At 48.5% G+C, this 26,833-nt stretch overlaps 2 protein-coding genes across 2 annotated transcripts in view; one reads left to right on the forward strand and one right to left on the reverse strand.

Moving 5' to 3' along the window:
* LOC143172921 (lipoxygenase homology domain-containing protein 1-like) overlaps window positions 1-3,344 on the forward strand; it is a 148,831-nt gene extending 145,487 nt beyond the window's left edge. Inside the window, exons 39-40 of the mRNA XM_076362807.1 lie at window positions 126-287; window positions 2,864-3,344. Of these exons, the coding sequence (XP_076218922.1) occupies window positions 126-287; window positions 2,864-3,344 (643 nt within the window). The remainder of the gene's footprint in view (window positions 1-125; window positions 288-2,863) is intronic.
* Window positions 3,345-11,673: 8,329 nt separating this feature from the next.
* LOC143172569 (E3 ubiquitin-protein ligase ARK2C) overlaps window positions 11,674-26,833 on the reverse strand; it is a 47,586-nt gene continuing 32,426 nt past the window's right edge. The window contains exons 2-8 of the mRNA XM_076362165.1: window positions 22,959-23,268; window positions 20,745-20,870; window positions 17,084-17,213; window positions 15,968-16,072; window positions 15,344-15,439; window positions 14,056-14,162; window positions 11,674-12,876 (exon numbers count right to left, since the gene is read on the reverse strand). Of these exons, the coding sequence (XP_076218280.1) occupies window positions 12,759-12,876; window positions 14,056-14,162; window positions 15,344-15,439; window positions 15,968-16,072; window positions 17,084-17,213; window positions 20,745-20,870; window positions 22,959-23,268 (992 nt within the window). The 3' untranslated portion in view covers window positions 11,674-12,758. The remainder of the gene's footprint in view (window positions 12,877-14,055; window positions 14,163-15,343; window positions 15,440-15,967; window positions 16,073-17,083; window positions 17,214-20,744; window positions 20,871-22,958; window positions 23,269-26,833) is intronic.

A 26,833-nucleotide genomic window follows, 5' to 3' on the forward strand; every position in this document is an offset into this window, starting at 1 on the left:
ATGACTTTAAATGAAGGCTTATCTTTTATCTTCTGTAGCCATGTGCAAATTACTTAATGTCCATATGAGACAAGTCACTGCCGTCCTTCAAGATACTAACTGAAACTGCTCCCTGTTTCCTGCAGGGGAGCAACAGACTCATTTCAGTTTTCTTCAAAGAACATTGGTGATATTGCAGCCATCTGCGTTGGTCACTGCCCAAAAGATGGGAAGAAGTCATCTGCAAAAGCTGATGTCTTCTGGCATGTCCAAGAGATTATCATTACAGAGATGGAGCTTTGCAACAAGTAAGTGCCTTCTCATCTGCAAGAAGCTGCTCCAGGAGGGCATGGGGAAGCTGAGCAGCTCTGCGTGCGTCCTCCTGAAGCATTTCAGACTTAAGCAATAGCGGAGAGTCTTACCCTTTCTGAAAGCTAAGGGCAAGCTGTTTGGTGTGTTGGGTACAGAACGTCCCTGCCTGACTTGCCTGTGCAATTTCTGAGTTGTTAGAGAGAGCATTTGCATGTGCAGATAAGTTTATAAACAAGTTGGCTGGGGTGAATCTCGCAGCTATGACAAATTAATGTCTCAGCTTGTGGAAAATACTTAGACGGACTGAAATTTAAGGGGTTTGTAGGATGCTCTGCACAGAGTGGCTGTTAGGTAAGTCTTGTAAAATGAGCTCCTAGAAAAAAGTGGAGGGTAAGACAAAACCTGAACCTCTGATTCAGACCAGTTTGGTTGAGAGACCCTTCTGGTATGGTCCAAAAGGCCCACTGGAAATGTTGAAGTCATGCAGCTCAGCTACTCTGATTTGAATATTACTGAAATCTGCCATGGCTGAAAAATTAACGTCTGAAGAGCCCTGAGCACGTCAGGTCCTACGCGCTTTGGTCTGAGCCCTGCCTTTGGAAGGGGTGACGTTCACGACTCAGGGAGCAGATAGCACAGGAACTATGCAGGAACCAGAGAAGATCATCCATTTGCAGAACAAACTGCTCTTCAGAGAAAATACCCACAATGATAATTGTGGATTTCTTTTCTTTTCAATGATATTTCCATTGCTGCTAAAGAATTTAACTGTAAAGGCTTTGTTCCAGCCAAGACAATTGAGTGTTTAAGAAGAAATCCTTGAAGTGGTTTTTTTTTTTTTAGAAGCTGAGTCTCTCCTAGCAAATTAATCAGCCAGCAGAAGAGCCACAATAATATTTGCTGAATGAAAACTCAGTCAATTACGTACTAAAACGTGTTCTTTTCTCCTGGTGGGGAAAAACCTGGAACCCTTAAAGTCCAGCTGTGCAATCAAATCTGTGCACTAAACTCACTGGGAGCATGCTGAAACTGCTGAAACAGTATGTTTTGAAGGGGCCAAAGATCTTCTCGTAAAGCCCCAGTTTTCGTATAGTTGTTTTACATTAAAGAGGGCAGCCAGGAGATACCGGTAAAGCCTGCAGCCCATCATTGCACTGAAGCAGGGCTCCAGCTCTGCAGACGCAGCACTTCACAGCGGTGTTTGCTCTGCAAACGATCAACTGGAGCAGATTGCACCGTGAGAGCAAGCTCTCGCTTCAGCTATTCCCAATCCCAAACATCCAAAAAACCCCACCCAGTCAAGCCAAAGACCAAATTAAAAGAGTTATGAGATTGCTGCAGCAATAGTTTTGAATTATACTGGGATTTTTGCCTTACAGTAGTAGATCTTAGTATATGAAAGGGCTGTATTTAGAAGCTTTTTCTTGCAAATTCCAGGGCTAGAAAGGTCATCTTTTTTCTTCTTGCCCCTTGTGAAGACTGGCATGCTCCATTATAACCCCAGACCATGAGATATTACATAGCCCAGGAAATAAAACTGCAGCATCAGGCAACCCCTCCACCCCACTCTCATGCAGTTTTTCTGTCCCTGAGCCTAAAATTTTGCTCCCACCAGAATTTCTCGTTTACAAAGCTTCTTTCCAGAGAAAGGAATGCTTTACTTTGGCTGCGGAAAATGTCAAAAATGTTGGAAGTGCTTAATAAGCACAGTACTGCTGGAATCGCAGTAACCCTTCCTCCAGGTGTTTATTTTACGCACACGCACTGCAATCCAGCAACACTCCCTCCAGGAGGACCCGCTGCAGCTTGGTGAAGGCAGGGGAGAGGGAAAAAACTCATTTGGGAATGATCTGCATCATTGGAAGTGAAATACATCATTAAAAGCAGAGTGCTCCAGCCTCTGGCCGGGTGCCAGGTACGCGGTAATTTATGGGTGCGCTGTGATGTGCTCCCTGCACATCACCAGAGGCAGCACTGCAGAGCCAAGGGCTTTCGGCATCTGTTACCTATCATTTCTGTGCTCGATGCTGGGTTTTTTTTTTTGCTTGCTAAGGATGGGCCGGGTGATCTAGATGAGGAAAGGGGGGGGGGGGGGGAGGGAGGGGGGCTTAACCTCCTCCTTCCGTCTTTCTCATTCCCTTTTTCCTAGTACCCAGCCCAACCTTAACCATACCATCAGTGAGGATAACTGCTGATCGCCCTGCTCCCAGACCAGTTATACTCAGCAGCGCTGGGCTGCGTTAGCCGCGGGGCTGATTGGCCCGTCCTGCCTCGGTGGGTCTGCAAATGAACGTGCCATTGCACAGACAAAAGTGACAAGTGCCCCACGCCAACCCTCCCATGTGCGGGGTGTCTGTGGTTGTCTAGGGAGATGCTGGGTTTTCCAGTTGCAGTTGCAATGTTCAATCACGGCTGTCTTTCTAGAGGGAAACTCTAGTGCTAGCACATATATGGAAAAGTACAGCAACATCATTAATATTGGACAATTTAGTAGCTTACCCAGTCCGTAACATTTGCCATCCATAAAGTGGCCATCCATACCATTAACATGCTGCTAATTTTCCTTCGGCAGATACTTCTTCAGGTGCAATGTGAAAATCCCTCTGCGTTACAAGAGACGGGACTACAAAGTCTTTGAGTGTGCCAAGGTCACCGAGAGCTTTGCCAGCAAAGCCCGGAGCTTGGTGCCAGTCAAATACGAGACCATCGTGGTCACAGGCTTTGAAAAGGGCGCGGGGACCAATGCCAACGTGTTCATCACCATCTTCGGGTTGAACGGGGACTCGGGAAAGCGGGCGCTGAAGCAGAAGTTCAGGAACCTATTTGAGCGGGGCAAAGCCAACAGGTTTTACCTGGAAACGCTGGACATGGGGGAGCTAAAAAAAGTCCGGATTGAGCATGACAACAGCGGTCTGGCACCAGGCTGGCTGGTGGAGCGGGTGGAGATCACCAACTCGGCGACCGGCGTGACCACCATATTTCCCTGCGGGAAGTGGCTGGATGAAAACCGGGGCGATGGGTTAATCTGGAGGGAGCTTTTTCCTAGGTACTGAGGAGGGCAGGGCTGCAGGAGGGTTTTGGTCACTCCGGCATGCGCATTTTTCTCATTATACTGTTTTATATTGCATTTTACTTTTTAAAACTCCGCCTTTTATACTGAGAGATTTTTAGTAGCAAGACGTGCTTCCTGGGTTAACATTTTGTAAAAGTAATACTGCTTTTTTTAAAGCGTGTATAAAATTGTGAATTAAATAAATACATTTCTCGCTTATTTATGATTAAAAGCCACAACCAGCAGAGCCATAAACTACCCTTTAACAGCTCAGATGCCATCTTCTGCTTCCAGTGCTTTGCCCTGCCGGGGCTGGGAAAGCCTGCTGGCCTACACCACTGATGGGCTCCCCTTCTAGATGAGTAAAGAGGATAAGAGAATTGAGCCAATATATTTAAGAAAATTGAGTTTGGAGATCCCAGTTTCTCCCACTTCTGACAACTGTGAACACTGCATGTCCGTACACACACATGCGCACCTCCAGAAGGCACCACATCGAAAGCAGTGGGCACAGCAGGGCTTTCTGCAGGGAGGTTGGGAAGGACCCATTATCCACCAGCCAGGTCTCAAGGGGTGGGATCTGGGTGGCGTTTTCCACCCATGGGCTTTCCCCCGCAAGCCAGACCCAGCCCTCGGGCTGAATTCGTCCGGGTCTGCCTAGAGCTGAGATCTACAGTTACGGCAGCTGCAGCAAAAGACCTACCAGATAATCAATTCCACTGCAAGGAAGCTGTGCTAACTATATTCAAAGCTGCCTCAGGATAATCTTACCCTATATGGCCTGAATACCAACTCTGTTTCAGAGCAGCTGCCATTCATTTTATTTTTTTTTTCTTTTAATAAGGATTGCTCTTTTGATTTTTTCTGTGGTGGAGAAGGGATTTCCCAGCCACAATAAGGGCCAGTGCTCCTGTAGATGAGCTCTTCCCAGCTACTCGCATCTCTACAGGTACCAACAAGAAAAGCTGTTCACAAATCGTTGCTTCTGGAGCCCCGTCTCCCTCCCCAGGGAGCAAAGCAGCGACACATCCTTCAGAGGAGAAAGGGGGGTGTCTGAGCCGCCATAAGAAGAAGACCTTCCTCCTGGCCCACCTGAGTCCTAGGAGAGGTCATTCCCCCTCCCAGAAATTGGTTTTAAACAAGCACTTTGTGCGAATGGGGTTCAAATGGGTCAAGAGCGGGTTAAACCCGCTGAGCCCACCCACCCCATCAGTCCCTGAGTTGAGGATGATGCATGCTTCCGCTGGGACGTGACCTGGATGTGCCTGGCCACAAGGCAGGACTGTCCCACTGCTGAATCCCTGCCTGGTCACGGGCAAAGGAGGCCCCAGCAAAGGCTAGTGATGCTGAGACAGGAGTTAGGGGTGTACTGCAGGTGCTGTCGATTGCTCCTGGATATCTGAAAGCTGCTGCATCCCACCAAAGCCACGCCAGGGAAGTACTGCATCTTTATTTTCCACAGCAGGCACCACCGAAGAGACTTGAGCTTATTCAGGGCTGTCTGTGCCAGCTCACAAATAATAGCTCAGACTAATTCATTTTAGAAACCTTTATGGTAACTGATGGTTTTGGAGTGGAGCAAGTTGCTTAAATGAGCCCAGTAATCAACCTCATCAATGATCAACTACTCGCTGATGGAAATAATAATAGCAGCCTTTACTGCCTGTATTCTCCCTCCTCACTGCAGACTGCTGCTACCAAGCTCTGGGCAAGGACTGAGCCGGGAGCTCACAGGAGGAGCAGAACAGACCTCAGCAGGGCTGAAGGCGGGTGCTGGGGTCAGCAGGTGTGTTGCATCCCTGGAACCCTGCTGGGATGGGGCTCGGGCTCCCTGGAGAGCCAGGGGGTCCCACGAGCAGAGTCTGGATCATTTGCTGTTCCTGCGCTTGTGCAGTGTTGTTGCAAAGCAGCAGTTCCCCAGTGAGTGTTTTGAAACAAAAAAAGGCTCAGGCTTTTGATCTCTCTGCTTTCCCTCCCACCCCAGTCTACCAGGGCTATGAAAAAAACCTCCCTGTCAATAGATTTGTCCCATTTTTAGACAAATGTGTGCTGCAGTGAAATAGGAGTTTTTCCCATTAAGATGCTGTAGTCCCAGCATTTCCAGTTGGCTTCAGTCAGCACCCACTTGGTGCGGAGATGCCAGAGATGCTGGTTTTGCAGCATCGCTGCATCGCAGCAGTTTAACCCCTGCCAGCCCCTGAGCAAATTCACCATGACACACGCAGGACCTGTACTGCTCCATGCTTCCAGCCCTTGGGAGCAGCGAGGCAGCTCCTGATCCACACACCATCCCTGCATGGGGCAAGGAGGAAAGAGAAATCCTTATCTTGCATATGAGATGTGCTCACATCTGGAAGCGATCACACGTAGCAAGTAGCTACAGCCATGGATTGAGGTCCTGTTGAAGCAAGAATGAACATCTTCGGGGTCACCAAATCACTGCGTAGGTGAAAGATGGGATTGCAGATACCTGGGTTGTCATCAAAACCACCTGCCATCCCCAGACGGGCATGTTCAACACAAAAGCTGTGCTGACCTCCAGGCAATGCTGCCCTAAAAAGGGCCAAGGGGGAGTTTGCTGATACGGGGTCAGCAACCTCACTGCCTCCCAGGAAGGCAACCTTGGCAAAGCATGAAAAAAACTCTGCTTTTTTTCTTCTAAAGACTTCAGAAATGTCCCTTGTTTGTGCAAAACTCAACTCCACCCTGGCTCTGGGGAGTCGTTCTGTTGCTACAACAACTAATGCTACAAAAGTAATAAGGCAAGAGTGGAGTTTTTCCAAGGGCGGGATTTGCATTAAGCTGCTAAAACCAACATGTTCTTGGCCAAGCGGAGAACTGAGGAGGAGAAAAGCCAAAATTGTCCTAGGGCTGTGCCTTTTGCAGGGCTCAGGCAATCTCTGCCTGCTGGGGCAGAGCTCCCCGAAGCTGTTGGGCAGATGCGCAGCTCTTCCATCCCCTGCCACTCTCTACCTTTTTTTTTTTTTCCTCTCTTTGTTTCTTAATTGGTATGGTTTTAGTGCACATGCCTTCAGTCAAAACCATTAATGTAAGTGAGAAGCAAGAGCAAAGGAAAAGGATGGTGACACCCAGCAGGATTCTTCAAAACCAGGCTATCCCATCGTCTCTGTGGTCCCCATCATTTTAGAAGCCCAGTGAAGTGCTGTGTTTGTGAAAGCACTTGGGTGCCGCCAGTGAAAACAAGTATAACCGAGGAGTCCTTTGCAGAGTTGGATGCTAAGAGGGACTGGTTGTCTCTTGCTGCAGGACACAGAGAATTATTTGAAAACCTCTAAGAAATTGTTGTGAAACATTTTTAATAGCATCAGATACCTACACCAGCCTTACATGCATGAAGACAGAATAACTGAGGGCTGTGAAGTATCCATATTATAATCTCCCAGGCCCCACTGTTATGTGTAAGAGGCCCATAGAAAAAAACCTCATTAAAAAAAAAAACCCAAACCAACAAAAACTTGATATTTACTGATGGGGTTGTACAGCTCTGAGCTGCAACCTGTGGGCCAGCTGAGGATTTAGATACTACAAAACACAAAGAAGGGCTAAGCTTCCCGACCCCGGGCAGCTGCTGCGAGAGTGGATGCTCGCAGCAAATAAAGATGTTGCATCTTGGCCCGTGCGTTATACCTTAATGGGCACAACCCCTCTCCCTCCCCAGCACAGCCACCGGTTACTGCTCGCCGCACTTGGCAGGGCTGTTATCAGATCGCGGCGGCGTGTTTACTGTGGCAGCTTTGAAGCAAAACCGATTGCCATCTCAAGCAACTCTCTCAGCACCGTTACCCTTTCGAAGGACATCAGCAAGATCTCAGCGAGCGACTGAGATTTTCCCCAGCTGGACCAGCAGGTCATTTTTAACCTGTTTTCCGTTTTTTGAATTTGTAAAAGCTTCCTGTAATGGGCCTTCGTATTGCCTGAATACGGTGCGTCCCTTATGCAACATTTGCTGGATGCTGGAGGAGCCGGCAATTCCCCTCGGCTACGGGAACTAAATCTCTACGATCAGCAGCCGCCTGTCTCCAAGGCTCATTTAGTCTAATCACATAGTCGAAGCTGGGGACTGGTCTCTGCCTTTCTACGTGAAATGCATGAGGAGGAACAGCCAAATTGAGAGTAGGTAGGAGGAGAGACCGGCACCGTTCATTGAGGGGAAAAAATAAAAGTGCAAGAAGACCCATGAAATGAGCTGTGCAGGATGCAAAGTTGGGTGTATGGCCCATTGGATTCTCCAACAGGTAACAAAAGGATTGAAAATACCCTCAGATATATCTGTATTAGTTTGGAGGATTTTTTTTTTTTCCTTCCAATAAGTTTCTCTTTCCTTAGTCATTAAACAGGAGACCCACGTGGAGGGAGATGCTTCTCCACCGGGAGGATGGAGGACCTGTCGGTATCTCTGCAGGACTTGCTAGAGATATCCTACAGGCACCATGGGATGTGTTTAGAGGAGAAATCTCTTTTTAATACGCAACTTCCAGCCTGGTTCTAGAAAGTGATTTTTGGTTCCTAATTACAAAACTGATGCCACAGGACATCACGCACAGTGGTGTGCCCAGTGTGGAGAGCCTCACCTCGTCTCTGCCATGGAGCTTAAGCACCAACAGCCTCTGCAAACCAGCTGGGCAGAGTATTTTATGCCCCAGCGGTGTCTTTTTTGCACATCAAAGTCCAAAAGCATAAGCAGTGAAAGAAGAATTGACTCTGACCCAAAGAAACAAGAAATGAGCGGTAAATAAAGACCAAGTGATCGCCCTGCCAGGTGACTTCTGTGTGGCACCGGTTTATAGTTAGCAATGCAGTTTGTTTTATTAGTTATAAATAAAGTACAAAAAATCCACCAAAAGTGAATCTAAGCATTTACACAATTTCTAATGTCTTTTCATTTCTTCAATGCACTATTGCTTTAATATTAATAATAAATATTTTTCTAGCTTTCTTCTATAAAATAGTCTATGTAGCAAAATGTTGCACAGCACAACAGAACAGCAGTAGGAGTACAAAAATGTGGGTGATCCTTTCACCAGCCCAGGTCATTAAAGGAGAGGATTTTTGTTCGCTCATTCCTTGTTTTACTTATCCCTTTTACAGTGTCTTTGTGGGGGGAACAACCGACCCCCCTGTCCCCACACGGCTCAAAACCGCAGCTCCAGGCTTCAGGGGAGGAGTGTTACAGAGCAGCAAGGAAAAAAACACAGACAGATTTTAAACCCAGGGTAAGGCAAAGTCAACAAAGCAGAGCAGCACCCTGAAGGGACAGAGAAAAAAAAAATAAGGTACAGTCATTATTTTGTGCCTTTCTAACCCGAAAGAGAATTGCATCCAAAGTTTTTTAGGGGGGACGGACGGCTACTGGCTGAGCACATGCATCGAACCCCACTTCTGTCCATGCATGGCCGAGCATCTACGCTGACCAAGAGCGGTTATGGCTTAAAGCTTAAAATATTATCAAAGGTGCTCTAACCCCCTTGCGAGGCTCGAGCACTTGATATTCGGGAGCCTTTTGAGAAAGGGCAGTGCGTTGCGAGAGCGGCGTGGCCGTGGCTGGGGGTGGGGATGCTTGGCCACCGCTGCAGGAGTGGGATGTCAGCTTGGGGCTGGCCCCCTCCTTGGGGACAGGAGTGCTCCGGTGCAGGTCCCAGCTCTACAGTGGGTTAAAAAGCTTCAAGTTGAGGTTTCCCCCTCAACAGGGGGGATGAAACCAACTGTAAGGTTTTCAAGAAGAGGGATTGTGCTCCATGCGTTGTTTTGCGGCTGGGTTATAGCAAATGCCCACGGCCAGGCATTACAAAGGGATCCCGAATCGCTCCCACATCCATCCCAGTCCCTCTCAGCTAGACCAGGGGTCAACACTTATAAATTGCAATGAATCCCTTGGTTTTGTTGCCTCCAAGCTCAGGCTCAATTGATTGCCTCCTTCATCCTCCCTGCAGCGCCCAGCTGGGTGCATGCACAGAGGGTGAAAAGAGCCAGACCGAGCACCGATAGGCACCAAAAATTGAACAGAGCCACCACGCCTGGGCTTCCTGCCTCGGCTTTGAAGCAATTTGCAGAATCTTGCACTAAATGCATGCATTGCCCCAAGCACAGCCTTGTAGCGGGGGCCCGCCGGGTGTTACTGCAGGGTAACGCATGCAGCAAGAACAGTAGCATCACCAGCGGCGTCGGGGACAGGGCGGTAGCAGGAATTGACCGAAACGTTTTGGTTTTGCAGAGCGCCGTTAATGGCCTTCAATGCGCAAGGACGCAAGTGAAAGGATCACCAGAGTTTGATTATGAGTGCAAATAATATTCATATATATGTGCTAAACACAGTCACTATATTGCAGTTTTCCACTATGTCACAGCATACAGAATCAAAGGTTTGCATTTTTATGGAATGTATCCAAGGTAACAGCACCACAGTAATACAGTTTGTAATCACACACCCTGATTTTTTTCTCTTTTTTTTTTTGACAAGATAAGCATTACCCCCCACATCCCATGTTTAATTTTTTTTTAAAGTACCGATGCATGCAAAGCATTCCATTCCCAGAAACAATGCAAAAATGAGGTAATAGGAGTAATAAAAAAAATTAGTATTAATTTCTAAATAAATAAATTATAATTAAAAATGCAAAAAACAACTATAAAAATAATTAAATAAGAACCCACGATATCTACAAGTTAGTCATAAATTATGATTGTTAAATATAAGGCATTTAAACTCACAAAACCCTGTAAACTATCAATGTTTTGTTCCTAGAGATTTTTTGTTGTTTGTTTCATTTTGTTTTTAGACTCACCCTATTGTCGCAACCTACTCGTACAAATTATTTAAACGCAAAGGAACCTGACACACCGATGCAACTCCAGACGCTGTAAATTCGCACGCACCTCGGGATCAGTCACTCACACGAGACCACGGGAGTTTGGTGCTTTTCTTCACCAAGGTTGGTTTTTTTGTTTTTTTTTTTTAAAAACTGTGCTTGTTCATTAGGCAAATAGTAATACTTTCGCATAGGCTTTAAGAAAACGCGCGGTTCGGAAGCGCTTCTCCTTCCCTCCCCACCCAGCCAGGGTCCCAATTGTCCCGTTCCTCCCCCTGCTTCGCCCCCAGCTCACGCCTGGACAGACCAGACCGGATTACAGTGTATTTTACCAGCAAAGCCTTGCTTTGCTTGTCCATATTATTAGTAATATTAGTATTATTTTTAATGCTGCTTCAATCTGCTGCTGCTGGAGCAAGCCCCATAGGTATTGATGGACCACTCCTTGACCCAAGGAGTCCGCAGCCCTCCGGTTGGGGCTGGGACTGCTGAATCCCCTAAGAAGCCATCGCTTGCACTGGGTGGCAAATATATCACAGAATCACAGAATGGTTTGGGTCGGAAGGGACCTCTAAAGGCCATCTAGTCCAACCCCCCTGCAACGAGCAGGGGCATCCTCAACTAGATCAGGTCGCTCAGAGCCCCGTCCAACCTGACCTGGAATGTTTCCAGGGATGGGGCATCCACCACCTCCCTGGGCAACCTGGGCCAGTGTTTCACCACCCTCAGCGTAAAACATTTCTTCCTTATATGCCACCATGTGTCCCCCTCCACTCCCTCCTACCTCCATGGACACAACAAGAGAGGGGCTCCTGCATCCTTGCACCCTGCGGGGCTCCCCTCTTTCCCTCCCCTCTCCAGTTGGTAAAAAAAAAAAAAAAAATCCCTGGGGTGCCTCTGAGGTTGGTGTTTTCCAATTACAGCTCACGGGAATCCCACGATCTCTCCGACAGTAATTTATGATTGTTTCTACTCAGAGAGCATCACTTGGCTCCAGCGAAACGGATGCTCAGGGGAGCCAGAAATCATCCCCACCTCATCAGCATTTTCAATATATAATGTTCCCGACTAATTCCCCTTGCTCCTTGGTATCTTTCTCTTGCTCCCCTAGTGTGCAAAAAAAAAAAAGTATTTAAAAAAAAAAGTATTTAAAAAAAAAAAAAGGAAAAAAGTGGTTTTGGTTGTGAATGCCAGTTCTCCGGAGGGTTTCCAGCTCGGTCCCTGTGGTTAGTATGCTGAGGTCTTTATTTCAGCGGGAGCTTGGATCACAACAGCCCATTCCTTTGGGGACTACCTCCTAATTCTGTTTTGGGCATTAATGCAATTAGGTTTCATTTGAACAACCACTCCGTTCTCCGTACAGATACAGCCTGAAATGTGTATACAAACACAGGCGGGTGCAGGTGCATGTGCTTTGAGGCAGGGTTACAACCCAGCCCCTCCGGAAAGCAGCAAACCCCCCTCCCAACCTGCCGTCCCCTCCCACACCAAAATGCTCATGGCTTCAGCAGTGCCTTGCGAGCATCGAGTTTTCTCCCATCCTGTTATCAGAGATGCTTTTGCATGGGAGAGGAGTCGGCAGCGTACGTCTCTCAGCACCTCTCCAGCATTATTATACCCCAAAGCACAGCTATAGGCGCCGACTCCAGTAACCATCATTTTGGAGCAGTGCTGGCAGCGGCTGCTGAAGCCAACCAGCCTCGCAGTTCACTGGAGAAAGCGTCATGGACAATGGCAATCATGAAGACAGCCCTTCCTTGGATTTCGATATGCCAAGCTACTTCGTTAAGATATGGAGAGCAAAGAAACAGCATCTACTCCAATATTGTGCCCCCACAGAAAGTGTCCAGCACCAGCAGATAAGCAGGAACGAAGCTTCTCCCTATTGCTTCATTCATTTCATTCCCAATTTTTATTTTTTTAAGCTTCTCTAAATTTGCAACACACTGTAAACGCAAGGAAAGGAAGCACACGCGGCTGAGGCAAAGAGCGCAACCCTTCTGACTGTAAACAGGATTTTGCTTTTTCGCCTCTTCCCCCCCAAGGGTGGGAAAGCTTGACCTCTTTATTCCACCTCTGCAATGTATTAATCAGGCACCAAAATAAGGAATCTATGAAAAAATATTTGGTGCAAATTAGGTAACAGCAACATGTCCACCACAAGATGAGTAGGGCATCAAACACAACATTTCTTAAGCTAACATGCTCCAGCTGCCATCCATAGAAATAGCTAAAGGACCCCTAACATGTTTCTACGTATTCGAGAGGTATATATACAATCCTCATGAAATGCAGGATTGACAGGCCAGACTACCACAACTAGTTCCTTCATGTTCAACACTAAATCTTCTGCAGCACGGGGTCTCTGAGCTCCGGGAATGCCAGCTCCCTTTCACCGGGCCCGTATCCTGCGTATGTGCAATATCTCCTACTGCTAGATATTGTACCGCCACCTCCACCTCCTCCTCCTCACTAACGTGCCTGCAGACTTTTCCTCTCAATCAAATGGCTCAGAAGGCAAAAATTTTGCTGCAAGGATTTATGGCCATATGACCTGGTAAGGAAAAAGGTGTGTCCAGCCAGTCCTTTCAGCTGTCCGAGCCAAGCTGTGTTTCAATGTCCACCCTGCAGATCGGGCACTTCTTGCTGGTGGCCAGCCACTGGTCCACGCACACTTGGTGGAAGAGATGCATACAGGGCAACCGCCTGCAGAGAGAGAAATACCACCCCGTTAGGATGGAGGAGGTCCAGGGGACCAAGAATAGCCAGAAAGCAGCAGCTGGGGCTGCTTCAAACATGGGGGAGCACCGATGTAGTGACACCAGTGCTGCCTAGGTCCTACACCCTCCCCCAGCCACGCCAGCTCACATAGAGCAGTAGGTCAGGGATGGTGTCCTTCTTGGCTAAAAGCCTTTTAGAAAACCCCACACCCTCCTGAATTAAGTTGTTCCAGTTATTAATTACCCTGGCTGCTGCTTTTTAACCGTTCAGGAGTATTAGGTTATACTCCAGAGCCTCTTGGTTCTTCACCATTGTGACTTGTTAGCAGTCAGGTGGGTCCCCAACGCTCCCATGTGGGTGTCTGGTGTGCCCCAGGGAATGTGGTTGCTTTTCACCCACATCACCTTTGTCATCTCTTCAGTCACCCTCTTGAGCCAGAGGGACCCTGAACCACAAGGACCCACGGCAAGAGGATCAGAGTTTTCCTTGATGGTTTAAGGCAATTAAAGGGTGAGGAGCAGGACCAGGTAGTGCAGCTGCACTGCCCACCTGCAGCTCCTTCAGCTGTGGTAGCTCAGCCCCTTGCAGTTGCTTGTCCCCATCCTCTGTCACAAGCAGAGATTTGACCCAGCCAAGAGCCTGGGGACGTCTGTGAGGGATAACCGGGGCTTTGTTGTTGGCTCAGGACGGCTCCCTGTGACCGTGCAGGCAGAGTAATCTCACTTATTCTACAATGAAGCAGCTCCGTCCTGGCCACAAGCCAAACACCCCTGGACTTCACACCCACACTCCCTTTTATCGTACTTTGGTCATCTGTCAAGCTCAGATGTTGACGTTCCCGAGCTCCAGATGGCTGTCTGAGACCTGGGACCCATCCTTCTCTGACACTTGCCACCTGGCCCATTGGCACAGCCTTGAAGCAGGTGATCCAAACCCAGGAGATACTGTAAAAACTTGGCCTTCCTGCTGCTGCAGAGGTCTTCCTACCTACAGCCTATACCAACATCCATCTAAATGGCATTTGGTTTCCCAGACCCTGAGACAGCCCAAGTGAGTTATCAGGACGAGAGCAGGGACAACCCCCCCAGCGCATGGCGACATTAATCCCGATAAACGCAACTCAGATGGCATCGAGGGGCAGAGGAGCAGATGGAAGGATCGTACCTGACGTCTTCTCCGTCTTCAAGCATGGACAGACAGATTGTGCATTTCTCGTCGGTGTCTGACTCCTCTCCATCCTCTTGCTCAGCTTTGCCCTCCTGCGGTCTTCTCTGCAGCAAGGTTGAAGACATAATTTGGTTAGGACTTGACTTTCTAATGCTCTCCCAAGCCTGGGTAGTTGCAGGAAGGCAAATAATAAGAGCTTTGTCTATCAGCCAGATCCTCCAGCTTGGGGAAGCCAGCCCAGCGAAAACAGCCAGTGAGGGGAGGATGCCACCAACATGCTGCTGGTCGGCACGTCTCCTCCTGGGACCACTGGCAGTGGGGCTGGTGCTAGTGCCCCAAGGAGCAGCCTGTCCTCTGCTGCCCTAACACAGCCCCCCCACACCTCCTCCATCCTCCTTGCAGTGGGGATGGCCCCATGGTCTCCTTTGCTGGAGGCTTCTCCTGGAGAGCCCAAAGCATGTGGGGCCACCACTGCCAGGAAGGGCAATCACTGTGCCCCATGCCAGCTTGGCCACTGGCCCAGCCCCACACTGCACCATGGGGCAGTGCTTAACCTGTCAGCTCTCCCCTTTTCTCTTCCCCCCACGCGTCCGTTCCTATTAATATCATTTTTCTGGATCCACTGGAGATGCAGGAGTTGACTCACTTCCAACCTGGGCAATGCAATGTCCCTTCTTGTTACTGCCCAGCCGGGAATGACCAACATGTGAAATTACTACGCAAACAAGCGCTTTTCCCATTTTCTATTTAGCATGACCGAAAAACATGGCACCCGTTTCCTTATGGGCAGGAGATCAGCTCCAACAGAGGAGACACCTCTTGCAAAACGAGGGGAGGACAAGCTCCCCCATGCCATGGAGCCAGCGCCCTCACGGCGGGGCGTGCGGGCAACGCCGCTTGCATGCAAAATGGGGTGGGTTTGCATGCACAAAGCCCCCTTGGTGTGAGCACTTTCTTACCAGGTGCGGACAGGGGGGAAATTGCACCCGCTGGGTGGGAGAAGGTTGAGACCCTTTTGAAAATTTGGCCCGCAGCTTCCTAGCCTAGAAGTGAGAAACAGCCAGCTGAGCTACACCACCGCTTCTGCCCGGGAGCCCCACAAGATATTAAAGCACCAATTGTGGATTTTACATTCCTCCCCTATTTTGGGGAACATTGATAGCGCCAGTTTGCCAACCCTGAGGATTGCGACCCACCAAAGTCATTCCTTCTGTCCGCTCCGTGCCCACAACCCTTGGCCAACTGAGGGGGGCTGGCAGTCGTGCCGCGGTTTTGGGGCACTCACCTTCTTGTACTTGTGGGGGAAGGTGAACCTCTCGATCGTGTTCTGGACGGCGCCCCGGCTCACGCTGCCCAGCCTGTCCTCTAGCTGCAGCAGCTCCTGCGGCGCAGGAACAGCAGCAAAGCACCATCAGCATTGCTCCCGGGGCACGAGGTCCCATCACCCCACCCCACCTGCTGGGGACCAAGGCTCCCTCCTGCCCTTTCCTTGGTGGAAATGTCCATCAAACCCAAATCAGCCATGCTTTGATGATGAATCTGAGCCCTGGCTCTTGGGCTAGTAAGTAAGGGCTCAAGGCAGAGAGCTTGATATCCAGTATTTCAGAAATTAGGGTGGAATTTGAGCTCCGTTTGACAGGCTGGGAAACAAAACCCCACAGAACTGAAGCACTTTGTTCACAGACATGAAGTGAGCCAGAGTCAACCTGAGCCAGACCCAGGCACCCTGGAGTAAACCATCTTTTACCAAACCCACTCAACCCCTTTGTCCCCCAGTAATTACTAAAATAGCCGCAAGACTCAATGCAACTGCCGTGCCACAAAACAGTCTTACAAGTTTACGCCAGAGCTTGCACAGATTCCCAGCACTTAAAAATTTAATAATAATTCCAGTCCCCAAGGTACGTACTTCATAGCTCTCCCGCACAGCAGACGTGTGCCTGCTTGGGTTCAGTCCCTGAAGAGCAAGTAACTGAAGCTGAGGATAAGGGTAATTTCTGATTTCGTGAACAACCTGCGAGAAGTGAGGGAGAAAAATAAAGCCACCTGTACTTGCACACAGAAATCCCTTGTGTACCCTGATTTAACTCTAGTGCTTTAAAAATTCAAAATGAAAGAGCAGACCGACACCTTCCCCAACGGAAGCCTTTTAATAAACAAAAAATGAGGTTTTATTAAATAGATCTCCTATAAATGATAACTAAGAACATGCGTTTCTTCTCAATAAACTCTCTGTTATAATAATTCCTATTGCATCTAAAACATTGCAGTTCCAAACTGTCAACATGGATTAGCTTAAAAAGAGATTTTATTTTATTTAGTTTTAAATGGGTGGATTTCTCTTCATGCAAGCTTTGATTTTTTAAGCCTCACTGTAGTTCACAGGTGTCAGGGTCCGGCTACGGGCACGAGGAAAAAACACCCTCGTGGGATTTTTGAGGATGCTTTAAGGATTAGCAGTGCTTGGCATGGCTTAGCTCCAAATACAGCACCCTGCTAGGAGGAGGGCCAGCAAATGACCCCAGTCAGCCCATCTTCTTGTCAAACCCCATCTCCACCTGTGGAAGAGGTCATGCAAAAGCTTTACAGATGGCATCAAGGCTGATGTGGAGAGCAATGATGTGATGAGGGATGGTCCTCTGGGCTGAGCCCAGGGAAGGAAGTCACCTACTGCCAATCCTTCTGCATACAAAAAGTCCTGGGAGCCCACAATTTGTTCCAGTATTAATAATATTATTGGTAATAACTGCTGAGTCTCTCACATCCTGCCCAGGATTTGCAGACCATCTTCTGAGCGTGGTGCTGCATGCGATGGACCGAATCTTTCCAGAGCAGCTGAGCTTTTCTTTCCTTTCTCTAATCCAGAGTGCAATGATGCAACATTATCCTTGCAGACTCTCCCTCCCACGGCCAGAGATAAGTGGGATTCACAGAAGACAGGTGATAGAAAGATAGCAGCCTTTATTTTGACTGCCTTCTGGCAGACAATGCATAAAACATTTCTCAGTAAAAGCGTTTCACTTACCATTTGCGTCGAGGATGTGCTTCTGGGGAAATGGTGCATCCGAGGTGTAGCTAAGTAGTGCTGATAGGGCTGAGGGACTGGGCGGACCTGGAACTGGGCGTGAGTCAGTCCCGCATCGACACTGAGGTCCCTGTGGGCACGAGGATGAAGATACGGCTTTCACTGCAGGGTTTTATTGTGTGGCTTACAGCAAGTCAGGTCATGCTCACAGGGCAACCTCCACTGGTGGGCTCGGGGCTGCTGTAGGTTCCTCAGCCCACGGTGATACTACTGCTTGGAAGGGAGTTTCCTCCAATTTGGGCAATCGCTCACCGGGCCAGCACGAAGCAGTGAGGGGTTGCTTTTATGCCAGCTAGCGTTTGTGTTAGCCAGGGTCAAGAGCTGCACAGACGCAGCCTGCTAATTTCAGAGCAAGAGCATTTTGGTGGCTCCGATCGATACCCAGGCTCAGTAACTCAACCCGGCCAGACCAGGTCTTCCCTGTGCTGCCATCACTGCAAACAATTACATTTTGCCTTGAATATTTTGCAGGAATACAGCTAATTACTCAGGGGACACACTGATGAACCATTCTGGGTAGCTGTTAGGAGCCAGCTAGGCACCATCTGGGGGGCTTTTTGATGTGCCTGCACTCTCCTTGGAGGTCTCCCCACCCAGGCCATGGTAGGACTCGGGGAGACAAGGGAGACTGCACCTCACGTGAACCCAGCCTCAGGGAACTCCAGAACTGCTGTTTGTGCAGAAAATGTAAAGGTTTTAAGAAATTTCTGGATGAGACTGCTGTAGGAAAGCGTGTTGCACAACCAGCGGGCCAACGCCAATGAAGCAGGACATCCCCGATGGTCCCACTTGCCCGCACGTGGCCTGGCCCGGGCAAGCAGAGCTGGAGCTCAGCTTGGTGAGTTTGGGCACTTTCTTCCTCCAGAAAAATAACTCAGCTCAATCCCAGGACCTGGCATGACCAAGATCCCAGCAAACGCCGCAGCTCTGCCCAATCCAGCACGCAGAGACAAACTGCAACCCCATCCCCACGCCATGTGGAGGGGACGGGAGGAGACCTAAGGCAGCATCTCCATCTATAATCCAATTAGCTGATCCCTCGTCTCTCCAGCCAAAGAGTGTCTCAGCAAACAAGTGCTCTGAACGTCATTCACTTTATCATAATTACAAAAGCCGGCGCTCTAATAACCATTGTCTTCACATTTGCCAAAGCTAAGCTAATTAGAGCCCAAGGGTGGCTTCCCGTTTCATCCTCGCACTTCTCTTCCCCTCCACAGAGGACGGTAGCAGCGAGCACCACGGCTTGTTAGGAGCAACCCAGACGTGTCCTCCAGCAGCTGTGTAACTGTGTTCATCCAACAGCAGACATGAGGGGACAGTAAATGCAGAAATCCTTTACCCAGAACAGCCTGTGTACCAGGCAGCAGCTCCAGTGCTTCAATACTCCCCAATAAGTCTCCCTGCAGCAAGCTGAAGCAAAGAGAGGGACTATATTTGCTGGCCCTGTGCTAGCCACGTCCTAGACAGACAAGATTGGCAGAGGATAAAACACAGCAAGCAACTGGCAGGAACACAGCCAGGGTGAGAATCCTCAGGACTGAGCATTTCCAGTTCCCGTGTCACAATTTTGGAGATTTATCGAATTGCTGAAGACTGATCCCAGGTGGATGGAAGGCTTAACTGGAAATCAGGAGGCTTTGAGTCCATTCCCAGCCCTGTCACTGGCCTGATGTATGACCTTGACCACTTCCTCCCTGCCTTCCCATCTTCCCTGTCTACAAAATAGATGCGATAATCCACAGAGTGCTTTGAGATCAAGGACTGAAGAGATCTCTCAAAGATGAACGGCCGTTATTAACTTGCTCAAGTAATTGCAATAACAGCACTGCTGAACTGTTTGTGCACCGGTGCATCTAGATAGTTAAAATCAGATATTGAGGCTCCTGAAGTGATGCTGTGGGCCTACAGAAGGGCCCAAAGCAGAATACTTCATGGAACAGTGTTTTCTCAGGGTTTGCAGGTGAATAAGCAGAGCACATTAGCAGAAGAAAACCAGAACCAACCATCACCTTCTACATGGTGTGTGCTACATGGACAACTGTACAGCATCTTGATGCTCAGGTGCGAGGTTCAAGAGCTATGATGCCTATGGTACACGGGCTGCCAACAACCAAAAAGTGAAAGATAAGGACCCAGATAACAGGTTGGATGGTCATCACTAAATGCAGATGCAGGAGATGATTTAAGGAACCAAATGGGTGTTTATTTCTTCTTCACCAGAAGATTTTAATCGAGGCTGGGCTGTCTGAGATGACTGATCACCTCCAGATCTTCCTTCCATCCCCATTTCCCGCGACAGTACCTACCACCTACCGCCTCCGAGCCAGCGCTGCTGCTGCTCATGCAGTGGTAGCACATTAGAGGAAAGTTTTTATATCTGTCACTGGGCAAAACTGTACATGTGCCCCAAGGGGAAGTGAGTCACCCAAATATATGTACACAGTATATGATTTCTGTCATCGCCACTCCTTAGGTTTTATAAGGCTATGGAGCAACACAGGGGGGAAAAGGAAGGAGGAGGAGGGGAACATAAAGCGATGCTTTATCAGATCCTTCTAACGGTTATAATTAAACATTCTGCGCTGAAAGAGAGGCAGAAAGAATGGTTCTATCCAGATGGTACGTGAACCGCTTTGCAAACTGATCCGAACAATGTCATCCCGGCCAAATTCAGCTCACGGTGGTGCCAGTAATGGGAACACCTGAGAAGAAAATGGCAGAAGGATCTGGCCATATTTTAGTTTGTATATTATTACCCCGGAGGGGGAAAAAACCCCAACCCTCTGTTAAAAGGACTCTCCATTTGCAGAGCAAAGTGCTCAGATGTTAGGAAATGCCATAATTAAGATTTTCTGTGACATTTTCTTTCGGTCCCCTTGTGCATATACATTGCGATTGTCTCTAATTACATGTTCACATGCTATTTTTTCCATTCAGTGCACAGAATGGACTTTGCTCAGCTAACAAACAGCTACTCAGAAGTATGTTTTTATTTTCTTATTCTTCCAAGTAGGGCCCCCATACCTTATTAACCGTGCAAGAGCTCAAAACCTGCTCTGAAAACGAAATGATCAGTTCGCTGCTTGGCTTTTCCAGGGTATCGAACATGACAGTGGGAGAACAATTAACAGCTATTAATTCATTCACACCACCCTGTGGGGAAGGGCAGCACCGTGCTCCCTAATTTAGACCACAGAAAAAGTTGTGGCCACTGTTTTTTGAGTGCCTGGTGGACAGCAGAAGATCTAGTTCAGGCAGAGACGTTGGTCTACGGGAAAAAGACCCTGGCTGTGCCCTGCAGTGGGAAAAGCCCCTGGAGGAAGATTAATGCTTGGCTGCACTCTACATCCATGGATGGAGAGTTATGGGGAATATCGATGCCTCGATGTTATCATATACATGCATAAAGGCTTTAGCATGCACCTGTGGCCCTCCCAGAGATGAGTTTTCCCATTGCACGCTCCCCACGTTGTATCTGTTGAGCTGCACCATTAGCTTTCATGAAAGCGTTGATCCGTGATGACATTCAGCAACCCCTGCAGCCTCCCCAGGACTTTTTAAAGACCTCATTCAACACACAAGTGAAACGTGGAAGACTTACCAGTCCGTGCCTTCAGCTAAATACCTGGGCTGGGGCCCCATGGGTTGTGGAGTTTGCAGTTGGTGGCTGAAGTCAAAGCTGGGGTGTAGCCGGTGAGGCTGAACGGACATGCGCTCTTGAGCCCGCCTGCGGGGAGGAGGAGACCAGCAGGCGAGTTAGCCATGCAGGGGGCACTGGTACGTACGGTTCCGGCTCCGAGCCCGTGTCAATAAACCAGGGGAAAACCCAAACAGTTGGGCTTGTGAATATGTGTCCCGGAGAAAAGAGTCCAAGCAGGTGTCAAGGATAGTGGAAAAAGGAACCCAGAGCTATGTCATTTACTCATGGTCACCACAGACATAACTCAGACCTCCACTCTCACCCCCTGTAGCATCCACATACACTCAGTTTACAAGAGATGCTATTTCGCGGCAACATGGAGAGAAAAAGAGGAAACCAAACAACTTCTTCCCTGGAAGTTTTGTACCATTTGCACTGTTTTCTTTTTCTCCACTGTCAGCCCCATAAACAACACAAGACAAAACATGTCCCTGGTTCAGCCGTTATCCATCATCATAAAGAAGCTGCAGGTTGTCTTGTCTCCCCGTGCAGTCCATAAACTCCTGGGGAACCTCATTCATAACAGGATTACTCAGGAGTAACTGAAAGCAGAATTTACTCTCGCTGGCCTTTGCCAACATTTCTCTGGATGATGGACAGGCCAGCCTGGGATCCAGCTCCTTCTCCCCCAGCTCTGCTGCCTTTACAAGCAGGGAAAGGAAAGTGGTAGAAAATACAGCGAGGTTTTTCTAGGGATTTGAGTCTCTTCTCGTGATTATTGCCCATTTGGACTACTCAGGGAAAGAGCACGTGCTTCTTCATCAGTGTCCACATTTGGAGAGAGACAAGGTGGATGCACGAGCAGGATTTGCACTACAAACAGACGCATGCCCGTTGCTCCCTGCCGAGTCCCTGCTTACCAGCGGGGCCATCGCAAAGTAAATCTACGGGAAACCACTAGAGCAAATGGAGCAGGGAACTGCTAGATAAAGAATTTTTCGTGCAACCACAGCTCAGAGGCTTCACTTTTAAAGGCATGACCCAGAATCCCGTTACTGGGACCTCATGCCCCACACCTGTAAGGTTTCTGACACCCTCCTCTGATGCAGCTGTGCCTTCAGAAACAGCCTGTGGGACCGGGCAAGGGGCTCCTGCCCTTTTCCACACCACAGCCCACTTACAAATGGAACACTGACAGCATTTACCAAAGCAGCTTCTGCGTGGACTTGTGTTCCGTGCTTTTATTTGAATTCAGCTTATGACTAAGAGAGAAACACTTGTATCATCAGTGCCTCAGCCTCGCACATATTTGCTACCCAATTATTAACTAATCATTAAATTCACCTAAAATCCAGCTTATGCAAAACAAAACAAGGATGAGAAGAGCACACAATTTTCAGACAGAAAGACTATGGAAAGAAAGTGTTTTCTGTCTGTCTGCAGCATTCTTTCCAAATGAAGCATTATCACAAAGACTCATCCTCTGATTCTTGATCCATGGGTACAACCCACAAATAGCTTCCATATGTTTCCAAAAAAAGCACTCCTCTCCTACGTGCTATCTAAACCCCTCCTCAAGAAACACAACCAGGACAAGGCCAGGCATCCATTTCCACCTCTGCTGCGTTACAGTAATTCTCTCTGCAGTCGTCAGCCCAGTCTGAATTTAGGCTGCTTTCCGTGACTGAATGTGCTGCAGGTCAACAGCGTCATTCCCTCATAGATCTGGGAAGCCTACCTAGACCCAGAGGAGCAAGCTCTTCGTGTGTAAAACCTGACAGGACAGGTGGATACAATCTCTTACATGGTTTTGAAACAGCAGCTATGAGGAGGTAGCTTGTGCACGCAGTTTATTGCTCTCTCTGCCATGCAGGACAGGTTCACTGCAACACCAACGTGTTACCACCATGATTCTCCTACGAGTGACAATAATAGGTGACCTTGGGACATACTAGATGAGCACAGTATGGATCCCCATGGGAAAGGTACACCTGCAGGTGCAACCTGCCCTTCAGCTTCCCTTCTGGTGGATGCATTTTAGTGGTACACAGATGAACTTGTGAAGAAAACCCAACATTAGTAGCACATACTGCCGGGGCTTTGCAGAAGCCACTTTGCTGAAGTGAGGCTGATGTAGCTTCTCAGCATCCTTCGGGACGAGTAAGACCCCCTTACCTGGGATGGGGCATGAGCCGGCGGTGCTGTGCCTCGAGGAGCTGCTGCTGGAGGAGGTATTGCTGGTGAAGCGCCTGAGGTAGGAAGGAGGGTCCGGCCACGTCCTGGAAGGGCAGGGCTGGCACCGGCGCCAGGGGCTGGTGCAGGGGGCCGCTGTGCTGGTGCGCGGGGGCCATGTGGGGGGTCAGCCCCGGCTGGGGCTGCACTGCGTGAGGCAGGGTGAAGTCGGCGGAGAGCTGAGGCTGGGGACCCAGGTGGAAGTGCCGGCAGGAGGTAGCATGGGGATGCTGAGACCTTTGAAAAGGAGCACCTGGAAGAGAAGAGCATGGCCGTCACGGGGGCCAGCGGCAGCCGGGGCACCCCAGCCCAGTGGTTGCCCATCCAGGGCAAGAATTGAGCAAACAGCTATTTCTCTCCTCTGCCAAAAGGGTTAAAAAAGAGAGAACAGGTCAGTTAACGTTGATTACATGGAAAAATGTTGTCTTTGACTAATAGTTTTTCTCCTCCAAAAAACATTGGAACCAAAACATGGGTTTGGGTTCAAAGTGACTTTTTGGCTCCAAATTGAAGTGTATACTGATGAAAACTGCTTCAGCTTGTTTTGGTTTGCCTGTCTTAAAGAGAAAAGGAACAAAAATTTTAATAGGGCCTGTAGCGATAGGACAAGGGGGAATGGTTTTAAACTAAAAGAGCATAGATTCAGACTAGATATAAGGAAGAAATGTTTTACGCTGGGGGTGGTGAAACACTGGCCCAGGTTGCCCAGAGAGGGGGTGGATGCCCCATCCCTGGAAACATTCCAGGTCAGGTTGGCCGGGGCTCTGAGCGACCTGATCTAGTTGAAGGTGTCCCTGCTCGTTGCAGGGGGGTTGGACTAGATGGCCTTTAGAGGTCCCTTCCAACCCAAACTGTTCTATGATTCTGTGAAAAAGCCTCAACATTTTAGAAAAGGAAAAAAAAAATCTGTTTTCTAAAATATGTTTTCATGGGTTATGAGCTCAAGGTATTCCTTCGCCTGTCTAAAAATGTCTCATAGGCAAGGAAATAATCTCTGCTCTAAGAAACTGTCTCTCACTGACTGCAGGACGTGAATGAGACACCTTCCACCTCTGAGAGCTGGGATTAAGACCGTGCGTCTTTGCTGAGATCCTTCAACAGCCCATCCTCATGAGCTGCACGCAGGGAGACAGCGGCTGCGGGAGACCCAACATGGACTGCTACGAGAGCAGCCATGAAACTGATGGGAATGAGGAAGAAATGAGGTGTGAAAGATATCCGTAGCAGAGGCTTTTTGCAAAACATCTGGCACTGGCTTGCACCTCCCTCAAGATCCTTGCTTGGATGGGCCCTTGGCCCAATCCGGCACGTTAATTCCCACATTCCCAGAGCATTTACAGGCATCACAGCAAAACTTTTGGCTCTTAAACTAGGGAGAGAGGCAGCTCAGAGGTGAAGGATGAGACTCAAGTGAGGCTATTAGAGATGCCTCTTTGCTGAGGATCAGCCCCAGGATAAGACACCTACCCTTTTACGCAGTCTTTTGAACACCTCATCTTCCAAAGAACTCCTCTTTTTTTTTTTTTTTTAAATCCAGGAACAACAGCACCAAGAGACACTGAGTGTCATCCCAAGACACAGGCCAGATGTGCCTATGATGCTTTCTTCACCCAGATCCCTTCTGCTCACATCTCCCTTCTGCCAGCAGGCAGGGCCAGTCCACCACAGCAGCTCAGGGAGCCCCGAGCTCTTTCTGTTCACGTCCGTATGGAAACGGGAGATGCACAAAGAAAGCCAGATGCCAGCAAAAGAAACGGGAGAGGACCTAACAGAAATGAATGGTTTGCAAAACTGTGCATAAGTAATTACACACAGCATCTCTTAAATACAAACTAATCCTCCGTAGCGCCCCTCTGAGAGAGGCAGCGGGTAACAAATGTGTGTGCTACCAGCAGCAGAACTTCTTAAGGTGATAATTTCTCATGCTGTCAGATAACAGCATGATTCGGCTACCCTATTAATTAAAACCAGAGGAGGTGGGATCAGACCCACTGTTCCCCAACGATGGAGCAGCAAACCCAGACCCATGAGCCGTCAATGTACACCATCTCCCGGTACCGCAGGTTATATTTGCTGCCGTTGGTTTGGCCCCAATTCACCATAGCCCACCGACAGGTAAAGGCTGAGTCATGAAATGGGGATCCTGTGCTGCCCTGGCCCATTGCTCAAGCTGAGCCACACTGCAATCATGGGGAGATGCCTCCTAACTACTGCGTTTGCTGGGTACTTGCAGAGCGACTCATGGTGAATTGCTCAACCTCTAACGGCCATGGGTCCTCCCAATGGAAAACAGCTACAGCAAGTCACGGGTGAGCCATTTTACACCTCCAGGTCTTCACAGCACCTGAAGACAAGGTGCTAGAGCAGGTTAAAGTGCTAATCCCTCTGCACACCCAGACACAGCAGCCTGTGCCACCAGGCAGCAGTTTAGTTGTCTTTCAGACAAAACTGGCTTAGGAGGACACAAGACAATGAAGCTTAGTGATATTCCCCCACATTTACTGGGACAAATTTTGTAGCACATAAGTAAAGCAGAAAAAGCCAGTCTCTCATCCTCGGCATCTTTCTCGTCTCTTGATGCCTGGTGCAACCTTAGACAAGGATTTCCAGCCTTTTGCTGTATCTTGGAAGACCACAGTCTGATTTAGTGAAACATCTGCAGGACCTTCGATGCCAGAGCCGTGATGAACTAGAGAGCACAGGGTGGGCAGATCATCTTGTCAGAGCTTTTGACTTGATTTTTTCCTCCCACACCAAGACAGTCCTTGCGAGGAACTTGGTCATACATTTCCCTGCAGTCCAGAAAGTGCAAACTATATCTCTGATATCTGGGCAGGAAGGCATGCAGGGCCCGTGCAGAGCCAACATAACCTAAACTAAAAGCCTAACCCATTTTGTTTTGGAACAGAGAGTTAATTCGCCTTATTTTTAGGCACTAGTCAATTAAAACAAGCATTTTTTAGTATTTTTTCTGGTACCTACTGGTGCAATGATGCATTTCACTCCATAGGAAAAATACTATCAAGATGTGACCAAGAGCATATGATTAAATAAAACCCATCAATTTCTCTTAACATAATTCACTATCTTATGCTGTAATTGTTCACTCCCTACAACTAATCCAATTGCTGATGAGGATTTTGATGGCAAAGCAAAGACTTTGGGGAGTACTTCAGCAAATCTATGCTTATTAGCAGTCATTAAATCATACAGCTGGCATAACTGAACCAGCTTGCACAACAAAGAGCCAGTCCTTGCCGAGCATGGTACTGGTGGACCCCAGAAAGCCCTGGCAAACAAATTACAGTGCTCAACAGCACATTTCATCTCTGAGTTACCTATTTTCAAGTTTACCCTCTTCTGTTCATCATATCTAGCCGCAAGGGGCCTTGGTGGAGACTGCTTTCCAAGTCCACGTGTTGATCTTGCATGCACAAGGTAAATCCAGTGTCACCCTGCTGACACCAGCTGAGCAGTCTTACTCCAGGTAACTCACCATAACCAACAGCAGAATCTGGCTCGCAGGCACTCACCCCTATTCAATGTAATGGAGGATCTCACGTTAGCAGTGTCTATTAATGATTACTCCACTAGCACATCTTCCTTCTCTTTCCCAAGCCGCAGTTTGGTCCTAGATCACATTTGCATTGGAACCGACAAGCATTGCCCGTAAAATCCTTCAAGAAAATTTGATTCATGGATTTAATCTGCTTTTTGCCTGGACAGTAATGTCTGCCACAGCGGAGAGCAATCCATGACTAAAAGCCAGTCCAGATACCCCACTCCAGCTTTTGTTTTTACTCCCCAGAATAAGGGCA

The sequence above is a fragment of the Aptenodytes patagonicus genome, chromosome Z, assembly GCF_965638725.1.
Source record: "Aptenodytes patagonicus chromosome Z, bAptPat1.pri.cur, whole genome shotgun sequence".
In the NCBI taxonomy this organism is placed as follows: domain Eukaryota; kingdom Metazoa; phylum Chordata; class Aves; order Sphenisciformes; family Spheniscidae; genus Aptenodytes; species Aptenodytes patagonicus.